This window comes from Platalea leucorodia (assembly GCF_965183815.1).
Source record: "Platalea leucorodia genome assembly, chromosome: 2".
In the NCBI taxonomy this organism is placed as follows: domain Eukaryota; kingdom Metazoa; phylum Chordata; class Aves; order Pelecaniformes; family Threskiornithidae; genus Platalea; species Platalea leucorodia.
In genome coordinates, this window is record NC_138824.1 from 86,440,412 (window position 1) to 86,464,583 (window position 24,172).

The window sequence follows — 24,172 nt, forward strand, 5'->3', positions numbered from 1 at the left end:
CTCTGTAGTATGGAACAGCATATTGATGTTTGCGATGGGGAGGATCACTTGAGGCTTCAGTGATCTTTGCCTAGAAAGAGTTAATTTTCTGTAGAGAACTGTAGATGTGAATTCTTCGGAGATCTATAAGTGTAAGTTTTTTAACTTTTCTGCTGAAGTGGCAAGTTGGCTTTGGGTGGCAGTGTGACTCATTGTGTGGCATAGAGAAAAGATAGGCTTAGGAGAAATAAGTGAGACGTTAAGAATGATGCAAGCTTTGGCACAGAAGTTTAAGGAAGAGGGAGAAGGGCATGAGCAGGCTGGGGACATTGAAGAAGTTACTCTGGGGTGTGATTCAGAAAGATTAATGATGTCAGACAATGTGTAACTTCTAAAAGAGATTGTGGAGAGATTTATATAAATTCCAGCTAACTGGAAAGGAGAAGTGTTTACATCTGTCTTATGTATAGTGATAGCAAAGGGCTTGGTAGTTGGGAAAAAGAAGGGGGAAGGCTTAACTTTTTGGGGGGGGGGGGGGAAGTCTCACGTACAGACTTTGAGGGTAGGATAAAGAGTAATTTTACAGCGCCTACATCCATCGCAGGGAAGATAGGTATCTCTTGCTTTTTTATTTTCACTGTTTAGAGTTTGAGGTGTTGACAGCTTGCTGGAAGGAACAAGGTGAGGGGACAAGTGAGAAGAAGAGTACTCAATTTCTTATTTTAATTTAGGAATAGGAGACTGCAGATGATGTTGCCTGAGGGGTAACAGGAGGAAGCTGACAAACCTTGTCCACAGAGAAAAAAGGAGTAGTTGGAATCATTAAAGGAGATGCTGAAGGAGCAAGTGAGAGAACTAGCAAAGGAAGTAAGTGCAGGAGTGATTAATAATAGCACTGAGCAACATAGAAGTGCCTTTTTGAAATGTGGGATGCTTTAGGAAGCAAGGAGTTAGAAATGTGGAATGGGAACGGTGGAAGGATGTGAAGAAATTTGTAGAGTGGTCATCCATTTTAGTGAACTTGAGCTTCAGAGGTAGAAATGGAGAAAGTAGAAAGAAAGGAAAGGAGAGGATGAAATGCACTGCATAACTGGAAGCATGATGACAGGTACTCCTGGGCAGCGTCAAGGGAAGAAAGGATGCAGGAGCAAGAGCAGTTAAGATGGGAAGGACCTGGGGGAATGAGCCAGGAAGGAGGAACCAGAAGCAGGACAGCACAGCAGATGTGGTGGGGATTTGGGGAGCACATCTGAACATACAAAAAAGGAGTGCCCATTGCACTGCCTAGCTTGTCCTCTGTAGGTATCAGAGGGAGAAGGAAGAGAGATTGGCAATGTTTGGGGTTTTTTTACTGAGTAATGATTGCAAGGTGGCTCCTAAGTATTTTAGGAGAAAAAGAACTGCTGGAAATGAAACGATGACGAAAAGGAAAGTATTCATATTAAGGAGTGCTTAGGGTAGACAATTTACCCAAGCAAATAAATACAAACTTCATGAAGTCCACAGGAAAGGGAACTGTGGGATTTAACTGTCACGGGTTGTCACTGTGAGCATGGAGGGGTGGAGGGCAGAAGCATACCAGTGGCATCTCTGCTGTCTTCAGCTCCTGGAATTGCGAAAACTGATCAGAACTGGCAAATGTATGAAAACAAAAAAAAGAACTGCACTGCTACAGCCATTATAGCGTTTTTCATCTGACTTCAAAGTGCCATGACAACTTCATTGTATGTTACTTGACAGGATAATAAGTTTCATGACCTCAGCGATGAATGCACAACACATTGTGTGCCATATTGCCTGTGCAGCACTACTGGTATGATTTACTTTGAAAGACTCAAAGGCAAAACTATTTTATTGGTGTATAATGAAACATCTTAGTTTGAGTAGTCTTTGTATATACAAAGACAAGCAGCAATGGAATTTCAAAACAATAGTTGCGGTAGATGAGAATAGCAAAGGTGAGTATGTACAGCTATGTGAAGCTTTTTTTTTTTGTTCTGGTAGCTGCTAATGTTACCTAACACTTCCCTATTTAACTTTTCTTTAGTAAAAATGTTTCTACTACCATTAAAAAATTCTTACCATGTATATAAGTTAGATACTAGGGAAAGGGAAGATACCTGCTCACAGTTTCTGGAGCTGGTTTTAAGGCAGCCATGTACCTTAAGTTATAGTCAAGATGCCCTTCAAATCTACTTCTTTGGGATCTTGACCTTCTACTTAGTGAAGCCCCATGTGCCTTTACCTCTGTGGTGGCTGGGATCAGATGCCACACCTCTGACTATTTGAAATGAAGAAATGGTTGAGTGTGCCTAAGACTGCAGCAGATACCAGGCAGTGCTAAGGAAAGCAAGGGCAGTCTGTCTGGCCTCTACATGCTGACACGTGAACAGAGCAAGTTACACCAAAAACACGGAGTGTGGGTAGCTTGCAGTAACACGTAGCTGACGTGTGTGCTCTGCTGCTCGGGATCTGCACCCAGCAGATACTCATGCCTCCAGCAACAGTGACGGCTGTTGAGATTTGCTAGCCTTGAGCTTTGGGCACGCTTGTCATACTTAGTCTGGCTCATGTTGATTGTTTATCTTTGCAGGTACAAAGTGAGCTCAGGGAAGACATCCGCATCTTCTGGAGATCTGATGATCTTAATACATAGGCGGGATGCTGTGTTTTCATGATGTACATTTTTTGTTGTCCCAGGCACTGTATGGGGTGGGAGCTAGGAACTGCTGAAGGTACCTCAAAAGCAGAAGGCTGACCCGAGCTAGCCTAAAACCTTACAGTGCGTGGGAGGTGGGGCTAGTACGTGGTGCACTGCAGTACACTTACAGATACCAAACCACTTGCTCATCCTATTGCATACACTTTTGCATCAAAACTGGCCAGGCTGTCACTTGGGTGTCTAATAGTGCAAAACATCAGATGATAGTGTCACTTTGCACTACTCCCCACTTGATGATCTATACCAGTTCTGACAAAAATGAGCTTGCCTTAACATAGAGGTGCCTTACAGCTGGTGTAGAGCCCAGACCATATGTGAAACACGGAGAGCTTGCTTCTGAGTACAATCCAAAGCCATCAGCATGTAGAACGGGAAGTCACTGTGTTGTCTGTCCTAACGTGTGTGCACGCAGTCGGGCCCTTTGGCTGCGTGGTGTGGCAGGCTTGCCGTGGGTGCTGTTTGTTTGCAGGTGGGCAGTAAGGCCAGAGCAGTCTGGGAGCACTGGGTGTTTCGGGCCAACTCAGATGTGGGGTGCGGTGCTCACCCAGAAGCCTCCCCTGTAGGCATGCCAGGTGAATTGCGCAGGCACAGGAGACATGGGAGACAAAGCTGAAGAACAGGGAGAGGGACAAAAATGAGACTGGTGGCTGTGGGTAGACCACTGTTCTCACTGCAAGGGAAGTCTGCAGCCCACAGCCTGTTTATGGGTTCCTTGCTGGTAGTGGGAGGGTGAGACGGTGGACACTGGTCACTTGGATTCTTCTGGAGGACCACAGCAAGCTGCAGGAATGCGTTCCTGGAACACCTTCAACCTAAAAAAAAAAGGTGATACTTTAAATGTGAGTGACTGGGAAGGCAATAAACAAGGCAAGAGAGGAACTTAGTGCTCTTCAAGGTAAGTAGAGAAAGAGACAGCCTCATTAAAACTGAAGAGTCCCAACCATTTTGAAGTTGCTGACTGCTTAGCCTGGATGTGTGAAAATATTGGCAGCTTTTGGAAGTTTTATCCTTAATAATGAAATTGATTGTTCTCTTTGAGCTAAATCCAAAGAGTTGAACTGCTGCCAAAGCCCTTCTTACGTAGTGTGTGTCTTTAGTCCACGGGTCACGCTAGAACTATTTTAAGAGCTTGCTCACAAGACAGACCTAACTACCAGGTTTGCTGAGACTAGAAGGTGTAGTCCCTTTTGTCCACTGTCTCTCTGAACTTCTATTTCTAGATGTGCTGCAAATGCACATGAATATGCAGAGATGTATGAAAATTTAATTAGCCATAACTTCTGAAAGATCAAAAATATTCCAGACTTTCTTGAGTGAATGGAGTGTTTTCTAAAATCTACTCAACCCAGTTTCCTCATCACTACAGCTTGTGTGAAGGGGTTGCTGTGAAGGCATTTCTTCTGGTAGCTATGCCATGTAAATGGTCCCAGCTACCTTCTCTATATTCCCACCTCTTTGTTCTCACCCTGCATTAGTTCCTCTGCTGTGAGAGCTGCAGCTCTCCTGTGGCTGCGTGGCAAACTGATTAGGTTAAAAACAAGCCAGAAGAGACATTAAAGGGAGATGAGGAACTGATCTCACTTGAGCTACGCTGCTGAAATGAATGGATGAAAAAAGCAATCTCTGTTTAAGATGGACCTGCCTGGTTCATCGTGTTGCCAGATAAGCGGTTGTGCTGGCAGACCTGAGTGGTGTGCAGGCATGGGAACTGGTGGTGGGGGAAGCAGCTCAGAGGAAGGTGTGGGATAAGGGAAAAAACTTTCAAAGTAAAGGCTGTAGCATCATCGTTTATGCCTGCTTTAGAAATATAGGGGAGGAATTGTTAAGGGAGTTACTCCTTGGTTTTTTCTTGTTATTGTTTTTTCTCTAATCACATCTACTGAACCATTTATGGGTCCCTTCCAACTTGAGATATTCTATGATTTGAATCATCCAGAAGTTTAAAATAGTTTGAATTTGTGGGAGCAGCTAAAAGGTGATCCGGCAGAAACCACATGCCACTTTGGTCCGATGGAAATTAAGAGCTTTATTTGTGTCAACAGTCTGCATGTAGCTTTTGTATGGGCGTGTGTTGTTTTTCAATTACTTGTTGCCATTCATACCTTCAAAACTTTTAAATAAAATTTTGTTTGTGTTAGTAATTTAACTCTCCCAGTTCATTTCAGGTAAATAGACTGATTTTATTCTGTTTTCTGCAGTGAGGTTAAAAATGCTTGTAATGCCACTCAAGTTCTAAATGCTCTTTCTCGCGAGGGGTTTGTTTTTAAAGAATACATGGGCAGGACCCATTTCATGCAACGTGAACTTCCTGGCTGTTGATCTGCTTTGCTATATTCTTTAAAAAGAAAGAAATGCAAGACCTATTACTTCATTTTATTTTCACTACAAGCAAAAATCAGCAACGTGGTTTTAGATCCATGTGCAGGAGGAGTCCTATTATATGTTATTACAAAGGTAAGGACCTGCTCAGTAAGCTACAGCTGGAAGGAAGCTGTGTGGGCCGTGGTGAAGCACTCAGGTGATTTCTTTCATCTAGCAGAAGTGCTTCTCTGTACTGAACGTGTGTTATTTGGGAGAGCAGAAGAACATGGGCGAGGTCTGGATGGTGCCTGCGAACTGGCTTCTCGGGCCTTGTGTGGCTGCCCGGTGGCAGCGGGTGAATGATTTTTTTCAGTGAGTGGCAGAAATTTGGCCTTTCTTGAGCATTCAGTTGTGAACAAGTGATACTCGAATGCCTCTGAACTTCAGACACAGTAAAATACATCTTATGCCATGCCAATCAAAATGCATTTTAATAGCTTTAAATGTTTTATAGTGCTTCCAGATACATGCAACCGTGGATGCATTTCATTCTGTATTTTATGTAACTTTAAATGGTGCTTTATAGTTGCTCTTATCCCCAGATATAGTGAAGAAAAATAGATGGTTAAAGTGAAAACAGCAAGCCATAAACGATTTTATGAAATGAAGTTGAAAACATGTGATTCCTCTTAAGAGCAGGTTTTCCGAAGGCAAAGGCTGAAATGCTGTAAGAAAATGCAGTCGTGGCATCACAGTGTGAAAGCTCGGACAGGACTGTGAGTTTATCTGATTGACCCAGAATGAAATGAGCTGTGTTTGCATCGTTCCTGATAACCTGTTTGGGCGCTCTGAAAGGCGTGAGTAGTGACTGCAAAGAGAATGAATTAACTCTGGTTAAGGCCAGCAGCTGGGTGGAAAGCTGGAATGTGACACTGCATTTTCTCAGATTGCTTTTCTAGGGTAAGATTTGGTACCAGATAAAGTTAGGAAGTGCCTGTGTAAGACGAGCAGGTCTTAGAGTTTAGGAGGCGTAAGAAAAACCTGCGAGGAAAAGGAGGTCTTTCACTTAAAATAATTGATAGCCTGGGCTACATGACCACATCCAGGCTGACTACAGCACAGCCTGGGATCCTGATCTCTGTGTTGCACCTAACACACTGATTCTCATCAGGTTCTTGTGTCGGTGCCCTTCTGTCCCTGACCACCCTGAACGTGGGTGCAGGTTGCACCCAGATGTGGAGTCAAGTCGTGTTTGGGAAGCCAGTAGGAAATTCTCTTGTGTGTCTTAGCCCAGATGTAGTCTGGGTGCAAATGCTTTCTCTCGGGGTTGGGAAGGTGGAAAATGCCCCTAGAGGCTCTTATTTTCTCTCATTCACGGCCTTTGAAGCAGCAATCATACTCCTAGTTAATTTTTGGAAACATTGCCTGGCTGTAGAGTTTTGCCTAAGGAAAGCAGTTGCTATTAGTATGTTTTGACCAATCTTATTTCTGTTCATAGTCCAAATTGCAAGATACTTATAACTATCATTTTAAGCGCAAATTGCAAGATACTTATAATGACTATCACTTTTAATAAAAAGTACAAGTTTGACTTGGGTATTGTGGTAAAATTGGGTAATGAATCTCCCATTCCAGTCAACCAGTTCAACCAAGGAAGAGGCTCATCATGTTTGCAGTAATTTCAAAGAATTACAAGCAGAAACAGCATCAAGTTGTTAAAGATCAGTGAATTCATCAGCATCTTTTAGTAGACTAAGATTCTGTCATTTGTTTGAGAAGTGCATATTGAAGATGCTAAGGAAACTTCTTCCTAAGAGTGTGATCCTTTCTGCAAGCTTTAGAAAAGGTTTAGTTTTGGTCAATGTGATTTTCCTTCCCTGTAAGCCTGCTTGATCATGACTATTTTTGTTGTTATTAGCTTCGCTAGCAGTATTGCTAATTTGATTGCACAGTTATTTAAATATCTAGGAGTAGCTAGTTAGAGCCATGCTGAGGCACTTCCATCAGAGGGTCCCTAGTCCAGCTACTTGTTCTCAGGCTCTAGCAAAAGTTTATCGGGAGCAATACTGCATAATGATCCAGCTTTTGATATCTAATGAGTATTTGGATGCATTTGACACAAAGCTGAGTACTGAAATCCTTATTCTGGTGACCATTTTACCTTTCACTCTTTCCTCAGGGGTAGATAAAGACAGTGACAATGTATTGCCACTGACTTTTTCATCCTGCAGCCTCTCAGCAGCTGCAGATTCATATCCTTCTTTGTCAGAGCTTCCCTTCAAATTTTCATTATTGCATTTCTACTTCTTTTGGCCTGTAGTGGCTAAGAAGGTACAGTTGTGGGTGTCTTCAGCACTGTAACATCCCTGAGTCTTTGGATCCCCTTATGAGCTTCAGCCACCTTTTCTAATGCTATTTTAACTTTACTGCTAAGCTTCTATTCCTTTCTTGCCTTTTACAGACAGAAGGATGAGTGTTTTTCTTAATTATTCTGCTCAGAGCAGATACAATGTTTTGATATTTTTGCTTAAGCCCCTTTCAGGTTTGTGCTCTCCTCATGCAAATTTTTTGTGACACTAGAAATTGAAACCAAGTAATCTAGAACACCCGCTTGCCTGCTCCGGTGTATGCAGATAAGTCACAAAAGAAGAAAATTGCTACGTGTTTTTCTTTGGTCCTAGATAAATCGCCTACCCAAGCACTGCAATAAGCTTGACACTAGTATACTCTTCATTTCAAATTTAATAAAAATCTGAAGCACTGACTTTGAGAAATATGTGTACAGCAAATAGTCCATGCGAGTGTCCACAAGTTTTACTCAAAGTTTGGTTTTGTTTTTAATTGGGTTTGGATATAAATCTATAAAAATGTAAGGCAGCGACAAATCTGTGTATGTTTTATAGCCTTGTGTCAATAGGAAAAAAAGAAAACACACAAAGCTTTATTTTAAATAGATATGTTGGAAACTTCAGGGAAGGGCTGTCAGGGACATAGCAATTTGGTTTGCAAAGATAATTATATTTAGTGCCTAACTGTTTTGTTCTTGAGGATTTCTGTGACTTCAGGAAAGCAAATGTTTGGTCTTGCCGATTCTGTCTCATGGGGCCTCGTGCTGTGGTTCCAACCTGATCTGTCTCTGGCCTCCCTTTTCCCAGGAACTTGATGATTAAATGTATTTAAACCTTCCTGAGGTGCTGCTGTACATCATTATTAGATATGGGCATAATCATGGGAGCAGCACCAAGACTGGGACAAGAAGAGACGATACCTATAAATACATCTGCTGAACAAGAGACACAAAGTCCCGTGTTGTAATGGGGCATTGTAGTTAGGATATCATATTTAATATGGGATTTTTCTAGCTTTTAACTGTGGGCAAAGTTAATTGTAATCTCATTTTGAGATGAGGGAGAAGAAAAAGAAACCACTTGAGTAAAATGCATTCAAATAAAACTAACTCCAGGAAGATCCCGAGCTGGCTGTAGCAATATCCTGGTGGAAGAAAGGGATTTTTTTTTTTCTTTTTAGCCAGCCTGTTCCCTTCTGAAAACAGAGGTTATGCAGTTGTGCTTTCCCTAGCTCTCTTCCCGCTCCCTCCTGCCCAGCCTTGCTCAGTAACCCTTGACCTTGTCAGCCAACTTCAACCAAATTTGACAGAGGGGATTTGAGCTCAAAGATACTAAGTTCTGACAACTCTTTGCCTGGGTGGAAAGGTGTCTCGTTTCTGCTACAAAGGCTTCACTGTGAGTGTAGCCCTCTGTAGGCACAGGAGAATCTGTTGTGCGGAGGGATGTGACCAAATGGCCCTCATGCAAGGAGAGCTTTCACCAGAGCTGGTGCCTTACAGGGCTGCTGAGCTCTACTGCCTTGGGTAGTAAAGCATGTGGAGGAGTTTTTATGGTCTGCTTTTGCATGTTTTCTGCAAAGGTCAGCAGAAACAACTGGGCAGATACCCTCTCGCAGTGACCAGGAGCCCCCTGTTACCTGTTCAACAGCACCTTTGTGGAGCAATTGCTCTGCTCCTGGCTTCAGCTGTCTCTGAGCTTGCTGCTTTTGAAGAGAGATTTGTGCTGCTGTGCTAATACCTTTGGAGATCCAAGTGGGGGAGTAGGCAGGAGCCTTTGCTTTTGCAGAGGCAGTCGTGCTTCTCAGAGACAGGAGGGCACAATAGGGGGATCTCCTTGGTAGAGGCTGAAAGCAGCCACATGTGGGCCTGGTGGCTCTCCTCTTTTGATTTCAAATGTTGGCGAATATATGTCTCATTACACACTTGAAAATTCATCCATGAGATGCAAACTCATTGGAAACGAAACTTCCTTGATTCCACTGTTGATATAAATAGTCTTTGACAGCTGTGAGTGAACATCTGGACAGAGCAAAATAAGTGGGTAAAGCTCTGGTGGCCCTGATGCAATATTTTAAAGAAACAACAGACAGTTGTGTCCTGTCTGTGCCCCTGCACCTACTGCTGTGACCATTGCAAATGTCACGTTTCCCAGCAATGTCTTTTTCAGTGCCTTTTCAGCTTACGTTCATAGATTATATGAAAAAAGCAAAAAAACTTGCTCTGAGTTACTCCAGAGTATTTTATATATTTCTTAATCCCCAACTAACATGCCTTTCTACAGTCCACGTCAGCATGTACACCGGACACAGACTTCAGGTTTAATCTATACAGTGGGATGACAGATGAGGAGTATGCACATGTGATGGCTATATGTAAACACACTCTTGTTATAGTGTGAATGTGGCCTTTAGAAGTAGTGTTTTGTTTAGCTATAATTTAATCTGCTTCTTGAGGAAATGTTGCTGGAAGACCTAAACCAGTTCTTTCTGCTTGAGAACATATGCATTGTTTCATTAAAGTGCTTTTTCAAAAGCAGCTCTAAAAAAGCTTGCAAACTTGAATGGTTTAACTTTAATGATCCCAGATGTTGGCTTTCGTAGTGAGTTGCTCTTAGGGTTAGATGCAAGCACCTTTTGGTCAGAGAAAGCGGTGTTTCCTGTAGCAGGGACAAGTTTTTCTTGGAGTAATTAGAATAGCTTAGCCTGCTTGGAATTAAAAAAGAAAAAAAAAAATTGATTTGGGGAATTAAGTGTTGGAGGACAAAGTTTTCTGCTTGGCAGGGTGTTCTCTCCACAGTTGTGGTTGTAGTTAGTGGAAAAGCTTGCCACCAGCAATGTTCAGAGCCCTGCGAGGCCTGTTGGCTCTGTGTTGGCTGTTAATTAATGACCCACATTCTCACAGCTGCACTGCGACCTTCTGTGATGTGGTTGTACCAGTGGAAAACAACGGAGTTATTTATTTCCAGCTGTATCTGTCACTTGAATAAAGGACCGATTTGTGCCAGCGTGGCTGCTGTTGGCTGCAGTGTGGAAATTTAGGGGGTTTTGTAGCCAAGAGAGTATCACTTATAAGATTCGGAGATCTGAGGACAAATGGTCAAGCTGTCTTCAAACGTAACGTTGGGTTTTTCTCAAGCATGCCGTGTGTACGTAAAGCCTAGTTGGCCAATTCTGGCTACAACAGCTGCATAGTTTGAAAAAACAGTTCAAGGCCCCATAGTGGAACACTTGAAAAGAAATACAGCCTTTACTCTGACCCATGCTAATTAATCTCTTTCAATGAAGCCAGCATATACCTCCAAATACACCCTTAACTTCACAGGCTGTACTTCCATGCTTTTTCTGCTGAAGCCACTCAAGCTTTATCTGGTGGCTCTGCCTCCAACAGGGTGGGAATGGCTGTATTCTTCCTTTTACCATGAGCTAAAAATGCTCAACAGGGCATCATCAAAGCATCACAGCTTTGATTGTGGGCTGTGTCTGTCAAGCTTAACTAATTCCTCTAAGGTAACCTGCCAGTTGCCTCCCAGATAGGGCAAGTCTTTAATGTGCACCATGAGGACAGCGTCTTCTGAGGAAGTGTCTTCTCTAACTAATGTATTGGTGTAACCTAATATGTTTCACATGCATTATTTTGGTTGTTATGCTTAAAACTGAACTTTTTTTCTGTCTGCATTAAAAGTATCAGTAATTGCTTTAATACATTTTGAAGTTACCTAAATGCAAGCAAGACAAAAATGTTTTACAGTGCTCGGACTCATTGCAAGCAGGACTTTCAGCAAGCTTGAGGCTGAACACGTGGTGACCTCAGGTTGTTGTTCCAGATATTCAGTGACACCTATGTAACTCTGGTTTTGTCCGTTGCCAGTGAAAACTAGGCAAAACGTGGGGGTTTGTGTGTCTGTTGAATAATCAAACTCCCAAGAAATGAGAACTTCCTTGAATGAAACTATGTTGGAAGAAGTTGACGTAGTTACTGTTGATTTTAGCTGTGATCAAGCACTGGCTGGCATAATCAATGGAAAGAAGAATTGTGTCTGCTTATAAAACAGCCAGGTAATAAGCATGCACTTGTATTTGTGAGCGTACATTCATGTGCGTGCACGCGCACTTGCATGTGTAGACAGACTTTTTCTAGAAGCTTGGACGCTTTTGCTGTGGTTCAGCCCGGAGCGTGTTCCAGAGGGTTTGCAAGCTCTCGTGCATGCATTTGGGTGGAACTGTTTGTGCATTGTCCTGGTATTGTCACAAGTGTCAGAGTGACCCCATTGTTTGAGCGGGATCATGGTCAGAGGCAATTCTGAGTGAATGAAGAGTGATTTAGAGCATGTTGCATTTAATTGTTACTTCTTTTTTTTCCCCCCATGTCCCTTCAATGTGTTATGAATGTTGAACAGAGTCTGTGCGCAGCCTGGTTAAGTGCCTTATTGAACTATAACAGCAGGAGTGCTGTCAGCAGTTCCAGCAATAAGCGTGGCCATGTATCGCGTATCTGCCAAAGAGCTGCTGGAGTTATGATGAGCAAGGTAACCAAATCCGAAACACGTATCAAATTCCACAAACTTCTGTTACTGATCAGCAGTATCAGAAGCCAATTCACATGTGCTCCATGCACCTTTGCAAATACTGCCAGAAATGGACCTCCGCAGCTGTTGTCTGCGGCTGCTCGTGTTTTAGCCCTAGTTTTCATAGTTCTGTACATCCTGGAGAAACCAAGATGAGTTACTGACTACAGCCAGGTTCTACAGCCAGAGGGAAGGACGCCTATACTATGCCACAGTGTAAATAAGCCCACAAACTCAAGCTTAGAGAAGTCATTCTGTTGCTGGCAGCTGATTGTGATTTTCTTGCCAGAAGGACCATGTGCTGCTTGGGGCTGACTCTCCAGAGGAGTCCTGTAGTTGGAGCTTGCTGGTTCTTGTTGGGACATCTCTATGCTCCCATAGCCCTCACCTTTGCTTTGGCTAAGGTTCCTATTTGGGATAGAGGACTGAATTGTCCAGCCTCCCCCTCTTTTTTGTCTTCCTTTTCCCTCTTTCCCCCACAGTTTTCCTAAGGGAAATAACAGGTTGCTGCTTTGCATTGTTGAAAACTATTCTTGGTTTGTGGCCTGATGTTGTCCTAGAGAGAGGTCATACCTTGAAAGCAAAATGCTGTTAGTGAAACATTAATAGAGCATGATATTCAGTATGTGCTAGGCTGTAGACTTCTCTAGGAAGCAAAACTTTAAAGTTATAAAGTATGGGGAAATTTGAGCAGGGATGTGATCATTTAATGTTGGTTGGGGGGATATAAAGCTGATGTACAGTATGCATAGGTCTAATAACTGTTCAGCATTTGTACTGTCAGTAGTTCAATACTGATGTAGAAGGAGAACCGTCAGGCAATCAATAGTAAATGCTTGTCAAATGGCGCTTTTGAGATTTACTCAGCGTTCAGATCATGGGCAAAGTTGATTAAGTATTGAGTTCATAGCATGTCCATGCGTGTTCTGTGTCAACACTCTGCCCTTTTGGCAGCCCTTTTGAGACTCCTAATGATTTCTGATATGAAGACTCAATTGCACCAACGTTGCTCAAATACCTTTTCAAACCTGTGCTGGTAACAGACTTGCACTGGGGATTGTTTATAACCAGGGATCTGCTCACACTCATGGAGTCATTCATGCATGAATGGGAACTCTTGTACTGGGAGGTACGTGGTCCTCCTGGTTCTTTCTTCTTCCTCAGCTGATGGATGCCAAAAATCGTGGGTTAAATGTGGGACAAGTAGGCAGGTGAAAATAAACAAATACTTTTTTCCTGTTCTGTGCCAAGCAGAGATGAGAACGCCCTCCTGGAGCTTGCTGTTTTGTTTTGTGGTTTTTTGTTTTGTTTTTTTTTTTTTTTTTTTTTTTTTTTAGGACACCAGCCAGGCTGTAGAGGGGGTTGAGGAGTGAGGGGTTTCAGGACCTTCAAACTCTAAGTCTTCCTGTGGATGGAGTGGGTTTTCCCTTTTTTCCCATCTGTGATCCAGGACAACTTGTATGCAGGTGCTCACAGGGAAAAAACATTTGGTCTCCAAACTGATAACTTTGCCATCATGCACACCTTGTGACATATCCCTTTCTTCTCTCTACTTGCACAGTTTTTTATCAGGGTGGGTGGGGGCTGAGATGATAACTCATAAACCCACATAGAAGTAACTCAGACACGTAAACTCTTGTTGGGAACATGAGCATGGCGCTGCCTCTCCCTGCATCCTTAAGTTTTGCATGGGAGTCCAGCTCTGGAGGAAGTGAGAGCTCCTCAGAGGGCTGAATGTCACAGTCAGCTCAGAGCATTCACCCTGAAATGATTAATTTTGTTACTTGATGAATGGCGAAACCTTGCCACCTGCAGAGAGGATCATCAAGTCTAAGCCAGAAACTGAGAAATCCATATAAATAAGGCTTCCTCCCCCCGCAACTTGAAGGCCAAATAGATACTTTCCACTAAGCTTATAGTAGTACTTGACTTGGAAGCATAGGATCATCTCCAAAGATTCATTGCATATCAGCAAGGACTGAAATATCTTGCCTGGAAAAAAAAAAAAAAAAAAAAATCTAGCTTTTAAAGCAGCACTGTTCTGTAGGTTGTGCTGATTATTGCTTTGTGCTGCATGACTGTGATTTTTGGCACGCAGTGTCACATACCAAATTCCCAAAATAAAATGCTACATGATATTCTAAGAACTCTTAGGAAGCTTTAAAAAGGGATTTGTCCGCTGAGTGGGTATCTCTTCTGGTGAAGCCAAATGATGCAGCAGGAATGGTTTAAGAGGAGGAAACTTTAGTCAGCAAATAATTAGTTTTTCTAAATAACCGCAAGGGGAAAAAAGAAAACATTCCATCAGTCTTGTGTTTGTAAAAGTTGTCAGCAATCCTGCTTTGATTGTAAAGGGGTTTAAAGCTATATGTTTGAATAGCTAAAACATCTGTTCAGCAACGTTGTGAAATCCTCATGTTCGGCACCCCTGATAAGGGGGACTGCTGAGCGATCGGCTCATAGAGGCTCTAGAGGCAGCAAGGGCTGTACGTACAGTGGTCACCGCGTGCCTTTCCTCCTCCTGGTCAGAGGAAAACGTAGGAGACAGCTACTATTTTACGCATGATTTTCCTTTGAGAGGGGGAGAGCAGGAAGTGCCTAGGAAATGGTTCACGACAGAAACCTGCAGTTGTAAAAAGGAGAGAGGAGGAGGAGAGCTCATGGGTGCAGTTTGTGAGCAGTTGAAATACTGATATCACAGCAGCAGAGGAAAACCAGACTTCTGCGGGAGCGAGCACGTCCCAAGCCAACCTGATGGAAGGAGAGGCAGTACCCGAGGCCAGGAGAGCAGCTGGCAAAGCCACACGGATCGCCCTCATCGTCTTTGTGAGTGGCACCGTTGTGCTTGGCACCACACTTTTCTTGGGTAAGTGAAAAGGTTGAGGCTAACCTGAATGCAGCCCTCCCCAGCCTGTCTGCTTGGTGCCAGCATTTGTGCTCCACGATGTGTTTTGGTGAAAATCTTGGTCTCTTCTTCTTTCCCCCCCATTTTGTATTTATCCTGAAATGCAAATGTGTCAGGAAAGGGATTTGTGGTGGGAACGGTAGAGCTGGAAGATGCAACGTGAGCTTATGTTACTCTTTGAATGCTGAATTTAAATATGGTTACTCAGTTGAATGTGTTCTAGTCAGAATTGGGTTCTTTTACAGAACGGGGAGAAATGGGTGAGATTATGCATATTAGTAATGCTGATTACAAACTCACAGATTGTGACCAAGCAGAGAAGAGAAAGCAGTGTTGTATCCTGTAAGAATTTGCAGAGACAGATCCTCTTTTGGAATAATTCAGCCCAACTTTTCATTTCTTTAGACCAACACAGATTTCCCTGGACTGGAGGAAACTTAGCCTCTAAGCATATCTTTTGCTTCCTTCTGATCCTTTATGATCTTGTGATCTTGTTTGAAAGGTCTACTTCGTTTATAACCACAACAGAGAAAATTATGCCAGATTTTCTATAGAATAGTTAAAGCACCAGGCTCGTACTCAGTGTTTCTCTGCTCTAGAGCAAATTCTACAAACATTTGCAGGCAAGTAACTTTTGTGTATGTGAGTAATCCCACTCAATTCAACAAAACTCTTTATAAACGTGAGCAGGATTGCATCTTCAACTTTTTAGTGCAAAATATTTTTTCTAGATGAAAAATAATGCTTTTCACTTACAGAATATGATATGAAACATCAGGGAGTAATGGAGAGACCTTATTTCTTTTTTTAACACTAGATTGTTTGTTTATTGCTTGTAAAAAGCAATAGACATTTACCACCATAGCTTGTCAGAGATATAAGTGCTTTATCCATAGACCAGACCTGAAAATTCAAGCAAATATATTAATACTTACAGCTGGTTTTCTAAGTGTGTTGAGGCCTATTCTGTAGCCAGGGATTTGGTGTCAAAATTTTCATTGGCATAACTGCTAAGAAAATAAAAATGCTGGCCTTGGGTCAACCCAAATGTTTTCAGGATTTGTGTGGAAATTGTCTGAGGTTTTCAACCAAAAGAATAAAGGAAAAAAGTTAAATTGTTCTGGTTTAACATTTTGTCAATGCAATGTTTCCATGTTTCATTGTGACACTGTGTTTTGTTTGTAAGTTTGAGTTTAACTCTTTTTTAGTTTTGTTAAACTGAAGAAAAGAGACTGTTATTTCTGGTCATGTGAAACATTTCAGGCACCTCAAGATGACCTTTTTTCTTCAGTTTTCATTTAATCTGCAAAACTTGCTGTTTCTGGTAGACCTGAAACAATTTCCCCTCAATTTTCCAGGCTGAGGAGTGAAACGTAGCCTTCTCCTGCTTCTCTTCTTTCTTCTCAGAGTTCCCAGAACTCTAAGAGGAATCTGGGAGAATCACGTCTTTTTATTTACTGTTACTTGCTCGTACCGGCTGTAGCCATACCATGACTTCGGCAGGGAGCTACCAGGGGAGCCACTTGGCAGCACGCGGGGTCCTGCCCGCAGCTCTGCGGACAGCGGTGTGGGCTGTGGAAGGGCAGGAGCCACCTCCTCCCTGGGAGCCAGGGCCAGAGCAATAGGAAGAAGATCGCTCTCAAGTTCCCTTGGGCAGGGAGTCAGGCGGCTCTAAACCTCAGTTTGGTAGCCTCTCCTCCTGACTCAGTAGCCCTTTGGCCTTAGATTATAGGAAGACCCACGTTATTAGCATCTGCATATTTGTATGCCCTTCCCCCTTTCAGATTTTTTGGGGGAACTTAATTACAGTGTATATTTGCTTAAGAATCTGGAAACAGGCTTATAGAAGAAGCTGGGACACTCAGTGTTATAACCGCAACTGTAGGTAATAATGTAATGGTTAGTTCTCTTAACAACAAAAACAACAAGAAAAACAACAACAAAAAGGCAAGAGAACAAAACCAGGAAAATTTTTTCAATCAAAATTAGCTGTTAATTAAAAGGGAAATGTTATTGCCAAAGATTTTTTTTTTTTATTTGCTCTACTGATGAAGTCGTAAACAGAACAAAACAAGTTGAAATGATATTTTGCTTTTTTTAATAAGTATTAAAACCACGAGGGCTACTTCAGATTCTTTACTGATTCTTTTTTGTTCTCCCTCATTTTACATCAAGTGCAAAAGGATTAAATGCTGTCTGGGGTTTTCCCTCCTTTCTCTGCTTTGTTAAGAAAAAAAAAATCTAGCAAACTTTCAAGAACCCTGGATGGGTTCTAAAAGGCTAACTTTGAAGAGGGGAAAAGGTGAGTCAGGAGGAGTGCAACACTTCATTAATAGGGCCATTATCCATCATTTGCATTTCATATGGCTCAAAATCATATTCTGGAGACCTCCATTTCTCTATTTTCTACTGTTCTTCAGTATTCCAATTACAATCTTTATATGCCTCAAAATCTTGTGTATTTCTTGGCTAATTTACAAAGGTTGTTGAGGTGTTGTTTCATTGAGTCAGTGCAAGCTTTGGTAAAGTTGTCCAGAAATAGTTTTACATTCTCAGTTTCTAAGAAAATTTGATTGGAATCCAGACATTTCTGTTATTAATTGTCATTAAAGCTATGAGGTTGGAAGAGATGAAACATCTTTATGTTCATTTCTAGCATTAGGTTTTTTATAGTAATATTTTCCTGTGCTGAAATACCATTTCACATTTTCCTATCCCTTTTGAACAATATATAACTACAGGAGAAATTGCTTTATAACTACCAGCACTGGTAAAGCTATGACACCTTAATATATTCCAAGGTTGGGGTTTTTGTTTGGCTTTTTTTGCTTTTTTTATTTTTGCCATGGACTGAGTTATTAAGATAATGAATATGACGAGACATTTCTTTATGTCTACTGAGCACATCTACTGAGTCTTACTTCATCTGCCCCTTGGGACTCTCCCATCCTCATCCCAAGTATCAATTATCTGCATATTTGCTGCCTGACAGCAGTGTCTGAAATTAGCTATTCCTATGCTTATGTTTCAGTGGCAGCTGTAATAAACACTTTTAAAAGATGAGCAAAATCAACTGACAATTTCATAGTTCTTGTCAGCAAGGGTTTTGGAAGCAAAGACAATTACAATACTTTTGGGAGCCAGTTCAGACATGAAACTGCCCTGTGCCTTATAAACCACAGCTATCCCTGTGCCTGTTGCTATCTGGTTTATTCCAGGATGGAATAAGGGGACCCTGAAAGCACCCCGTCGGTGCTGGGTCGTGCTGGTGGGACCGGGCAGCGCAGTGCTGCTGCAGGAGAAGGTGCAGCAGGGCAGTGCCAGCCCCGCAGCACGGGAGGAGCTGTGGAAACCCTGCAGAAGGTGGCTAGATAGCTCCATGTTGCACTGCCAGCTGTGGAGGGTGCATCTCTGGAGGATGACAGCAAGAATGACTAACTGTTTGTATCACGGTGGTGCTCGCTGGCAATAAGGCTGAAGTGTTGTTACTCCAGGCACTGCGTAAATGTATGCTGAGGCAGCCCTTGCTCCATGCTGCCTATGAGCAAAGACAGAAGAAGGAGAAAGCAGGCACAGGAGGGGAAAATTATTTTTTACGAGCTGCAGTATTTACTTAATATACATTCTAACTGTTTTAAATCAATGTAGTCAGAGATGCATTAGGGCCAGAGATTGCACTGACATTTGAATGTTCAAGCACACAACATTTGGCTGCAATGGTCAAAATTCATTACAAATGATCTCATTATGGTTTTCCATTTTGCAGTTAGCCAAGGTCTTATAAAGTTTCATCCGAAGCAACAGTACTGTTTGACCTCAGAATGCATTGAAGCTGGTAAGCAACAATTTTATCCTCTCTATTATATCATGATTATAGTATGTTAATGAGATATTTATTCTGTTTAAATTTTTCCATGATACATTTTACTCAGAAAGCTTAATTAATTATGAGGGGGGGGAAAAAACAAAACCAGACTTTTTAAAAAGTCACTGTTTAAGTTGCTGCAGATCTGTTTATTTTCTACAACTAAAATCAATATTTTAAATTGTTTTAACCCTATTCTACCCAGGTTAACTCGAAGTTTCTCATAGGGATTGTTTATTTTTTTAATAGGAAACAAAATGTTGGGTGACTTGACCTTCAGGTGTATTTTGTTGTTTCCTTCCCAGTAGACAGAACACTAGCAAGTGACTTGTTAAGCACAGAGATGCTTTAGGGCCAGATCTTGCACAGACTTGCACAATTGTAATGTGGTGACTATGACTCAAAATCTGCAACTACTTCATATTGGCAGGCTCTTTTCCCCATGCAGAGATCCATGTGGTAATCCTTATAAAGCTGGGACACCTATTAATATTAAATGTGAGCTAAAGGGACCGGGCTTGGTAGGACCTGAGAGACATCCATTTTACACTGGTCAGTTTTGATAGAGTTTTGCTCTCACTAAATCAATGAGAGTTTTATCATTGAGTCTAATGAGAGCAAAGATCAAACGTTACCACATCTGGAAATCTGCACCTAGAGTTGTTTTATTGGAAACAAAGTAGACATTGTGTGAACTTATGAGAGTATGTATTTCCATTCTGAACCATATTAAGCTGATACCGTGAGGTGCTTGGCTTGTGTTTGAAATCCTGAAAAATTCTGTGGGGCTCTATAAGTTGAAAAATTTGCAGATCTCAACACTACCAGGACGTTTCTTGCCACTGACAGTGCTCTTGGCTGCCCTGGGCACCACCCTCCAGAGCTGAGTCTTGAATGAATGCAAATATCTAAGTAGTGTGGGATGGCTAATCAAAACACCACCACCCCCAAAACCTCAACAAAAAAAAAAAAGGGGGGGGGCTTCATCTTGAGCTTCAGAACAAAAATATGTCACTTAAGAAGTGTGAATCTGAATTAGCTTTTTTTCTTCTCACATGCACATGAAATAACACAGATTTTTTGGCAAGTGCAGCAGAAGCTGGGATTTTGCACCAAGGCAGACTTGGACACCTACATGACCCGACTGTTTTAGCTCAGAGCGCTCTGTGTAGCGACTATGTAGTTTCTCGAGACCTGAGCCCTGCCTTGCTGAACGGCCTTTCAGGAGTGACAGAAAATTGCCAAGGACCAAAATGCCTTCAGTGTAGTCAGTTTGAGAGTTTCTAATGTGAGAGAATTACAGGTGAGACATAGAAATATCATAGGAAGAGTTACTCTAAGTGGATGCGGAAGAGTTACTGGATGCTAGAAATAGTACGATAAAGTCTGTAAAAGTTATCAGATTTCCTGCTAGGATTTTTAATCAGTTATTTGGATAAACCTCAAAACATATGGTCATTTGGCCAAAAAATGTCCAGTATCCACATATTCCATGTTACTTGACCCATGTAGATTTATGCCACAATCACTATAATGCATGAAAGGGGCAATGGTTTTAAACTAAAAGAGGGTAGATTTAGACTAGATAAAAGGAAGACATTTTTTACGCTGAGGGTGGTGAAACACTGGAACAGGTTGCCCAGAGAGGTGGTAGATGCCCCATGCCTGGAAACATTCAAGGTCAGGTTGGACGGGGCTCTGAGCAGCCTGATCGAGTTGAAGATGTCCCTGCTCATTGCAGGGGGGTTGGACTAGATGACCTTTAAAGGTCCCTTCTAACCCAAACTGTTCTATGATTCTATGATTAGATACTCAAAACCTATTCTCTGGCTTGTCAGACTGATCTTTCTGTTATCAGTCTCACCTGAAATAGCAACTGGTGGGGATGCAGTCACAAAATGGAGCTGAAAATACTGTAATTATCTCTTCCAATGAACGGTAGATCAGAACTTGATTTGTTTTCTTGTGCAGCTATTCAGCTAAAGGTAAACAGTGCATAATTTCTGGAATGCTAATTACAATCTGTTTGATATGTATTGCTACTAAATTCTTCAGGCAGTTAATTCTGTCATGGCAGCAATGGAGAGCCTGTCTTCAGGTGTCTGGCTCCAGCAGTTCACGTTCCTGTAGTGCTACGTTCAGTGGTCATTGCGTACAACACTCAAGAACATTCATTACAGATATTTTGTCTTTTTGTGCTTCTCATGTAGGCACTGTTAGATGCTAGAGAAGCTGGGTGGTATTCTTGGGGCTCTTTAAAAATGACAGAGATCAGGGCACACATCAGCCCTACAACAGCAAGGCTTAGCTTGCCAGTGAGGTCAGCATCATGGTGCAGAGACTGGTGAATGTTCATCATTGTTTCTGGACTGTGGCCTTGTGTAATTCTCTATTTAGGAAAAAGTGTTCCACAAAATCTGTGTGGTGTCCTTTTTACAGCTGCTGGCATCCTAAGCAAGATAAATCAATCCGTAGATCCATGTGAGAACTTTTATCGATTTGCATGTGATGGCTGGATATATAATCACCCTATTCCTGAAGACATGTCAAACTATGGTGTTTATCCTTGGCTGCGACACAATGTGGACCTCAAACTGAAGGGTAAGTATGGCATTTCTGAAAGTGCTTGGTTGGCTTGTCACTGTAGCTTGTTAATTGGCTGGTTTTGAAATGAATAAAGACTCCATACTTCTTTCTGATCATTGGATAATATCCAACAGCCCAACTTGATGTTCTCTTTTAAGCATATTTTTGTTGTTTTTTACTGAAAATAACAGTGAGAGATAGTGAATTATAACACAAACAGAATTTGGGAGGAAGAATACAACTGCTGGAAATTCTACCAGTTAAGAATGGAAGGATGAAATGGTACTCCTTATACCAACGGAAAAGGCGAGGGGATTTGGACTCTTTCCCCCTCGCAGTAGATGTGTGTGCTGTGCTGCTGCACTCTGGTCTACACATTTAAGAATGTCCCAGATCCAGACAAACATCAGTCTAGGACAGCACTCTGTCTCTAGCAGTGGCCAGTAGCAGGAAAAGAATATAATAAGGCAAAACCAGAGTGTTATTTTCCAGTATACTTACCTAGCTCTTGGCAGAAGGCAATTTACAGGCTTCCGGAGACGGAGGTTGTTTGGGTATTGGGTTTCCTTCATGTTGCCGTTCAAGCTGCCATTGAAGTACCTGAGCTATCATCAGTGAAACAGAGGGCTGCTTAAGAATGTGTGTCTGGAGGAAAAAATAGCTCCAGGGTGGAAATGTGTAGGAAGAGAGGTATTTTAATCTGCGTGTGACCTGACTTTGCGCTATACTCTGCAGCAAGGCCACCTCATCAGGAAGCTGTGCAGACCAACTGGGGAGAAAGGGTGATGATTATTGTTAGGTTAGAAAACCCTGCCAGAGTCTTATAATCTTCATTAAAAGTTAGTCGTGCAAAAGAAGGGATATGTGCAAGACTTATTCTTCTCGTTGGTGTGCTTGAGCATTGCACACCTTGAGCACGTTATTGACCTATTAGTTGACTTAAGAGCCTGCTTTGAGCTCACCACAGAATAGAGGTCAGTTTTAGGATGTTGCGCTTAAATACGGCATTTATTTTTCTCTTAGATTTTGTACATATGTGCGTGTGTAGTCACCAAAGCCCTTCTCCACTTGCTTTGTTCAGTCATATCTTATTCAATTTTCACATCATTAAGTATTTTAAAAGCTGCATTCAGTTTCAGAATATGAGCTTGGAATTTCACCATAGGATATGATCTGATGACTGCTGTTTTAAGTCTGCTGAAGATGCCACAACCAAAGGAAAAAAAATACTGCCAGAGCCTGCTTTAAGTTATGCTTTGCATTCTAATTGTTCTCCTGCCAGAATCGGGCTGTATTAGGTAACTGCACATCCTGCATGAACCACAGCCACAAAGAAGCCAGTCCTAATTGAATATAGAGTAGCAAGCTGTGACTTTTATCCTTAATTTCCTCTTTTTACAGAGCCTAATGAAGGACATCATGCTAAGCCATGTTTTTATATGGTTTTCTTACGGCAGTCCCTTTAGAAGTTGCTGATCCAGAGCTAGGAAAATACAAGACAAAGAAAGAAACATCTAAGTGAGAAGTATTCCTTAATGGAAACCCCATATCAAAAAAGGGGTATAATGAAGTGCCTGATTACTTTAATAGGAGGCCTAAACTGCTCCTTGGCATGGTACAGGGACAAAGATGTGAAACGTTGGGTGGTGTAGAGGAGTTGATTTAATATAACCTTTGTCATCTTCTCCTTAATTTTTTACTTAATAAACTTTCCAAAATATATTCTTGGTAATTAAAAAAGGAAAAAAAAATAAAGTGTCAGATGTCAGTGTTGGCAGCTGAAATAACAAGGCGCAACTTCAGCCTCTATGTATGTTTGTGTTTTAATTTGAGTTACTTCAGTAAATTAGTTTGACACTGAGTTACTCATTTGTGGATGACCACAACCTTGCTATTAAACGTATTAGCAAGACGAAGAACTCTTGCATAGAGGAACATATATATGGCTGACCAGACCCTGGAAGCCAATTTAATCTCTCCTTCCTAAAGAACTCTAAGTGGAACTTTCTACTTCATTGTAAATGTCCCTATTTGACACTCAGTAGATTAAAAAAGCCCCGGTCTTTAAAGAGCTGATTATTACGCAAGTTCTATGTTCTGAAATATTTATCATATTAAAGAAAACTATTAATCTTAAAGTGATAACATGGCTTGGCGAGAAAGGCACATTTTTCATATTTGATATTCTTTGATGGTGTGATATAGATGGAAGTATTTATTCAGGCAATATATTAAAAAATAATGTTGCTTAAAATAAATTATTTGAACATCTAATCTGTTTTCTGGTCCTGAATGTTCCTGAGCCTTAGGCAGAAAGGGAGTTTGGGTATTAGTGCAAAGACCTGTATATAGCCTTGGTCACACAAAGGTATCTTCAGTCTTCTGGAAGCTTCATTTTTTGTTCAGGGGCAATTGCTATGGAAGAATATCTTCCAGTTGATAATGGGTAGCAAGTGTAAGAATTAGTTTTGCCTTACCAAAAAGTGGTAAGTGTAGCTGTATAACATACTGAACCCTGCATTAAGTATTACCAGGCTTAAGAGCAAAGCATTTTTTTCCCTTTTTCTTTTTCTGAGGTTGCAGACACACAGGAGCATATGACTTTGCAGGTGTCAGCTTCAAGAAAGGGTAGAACATCTTCTATATTGGTGAAAGGTTTTGGTGCTTTGACAGGGAATTCCAAAGAGAGGAATGGCAATGGGTCAATGGAAAATAGCCGAGAACTACTGAGTGGTAGATTTTTTGCCTGCGTATCTCTGGTTGATTGAAGGAACAGGACAAGAAATGTTCATTTCAGGGTTCTTCTAGATTTGCAAAACTTAATGTGATAGTTAAAAATCCTGGGTTTTGTAAGATTTGGATTTATAATAGGGTAGGAACACACACACACTCTCTCTCTCACC

General features: G+C 41.6%; 1 protein-coding gene across 1 annotated transcript in view; it reads left to right on the top strand.

Annotated features, from left to right (window-relative positions):
- Nucleotides 1–14,667: 14,667 nt before the first annotated feature.
- PHEX (phosphate regulating endopeptidase X-linked) overlaps nt 14,668–24,172 on the top strand; it is a gene marked incomplete at both ends in the record, with an annotated part of 109,780 nt that continues 100,275 nt past the window's right edge. Inside the window, 3 exons of the mRNA XM_082337844.1 lie at nt 14,668–14,779; nt 18,585–18,653; nt 21,123–21,284. Coding sequence (XP_082193970.1) covers nt 14,668–14,779; nt 18,585–18,653; nt 21,123–21,284 — 343 coding nt within the window. The remainder of the gene's footprint in view (nt 14,780–18,584; nt 18,654–21,122; nt 21,285–24,172) is intronic.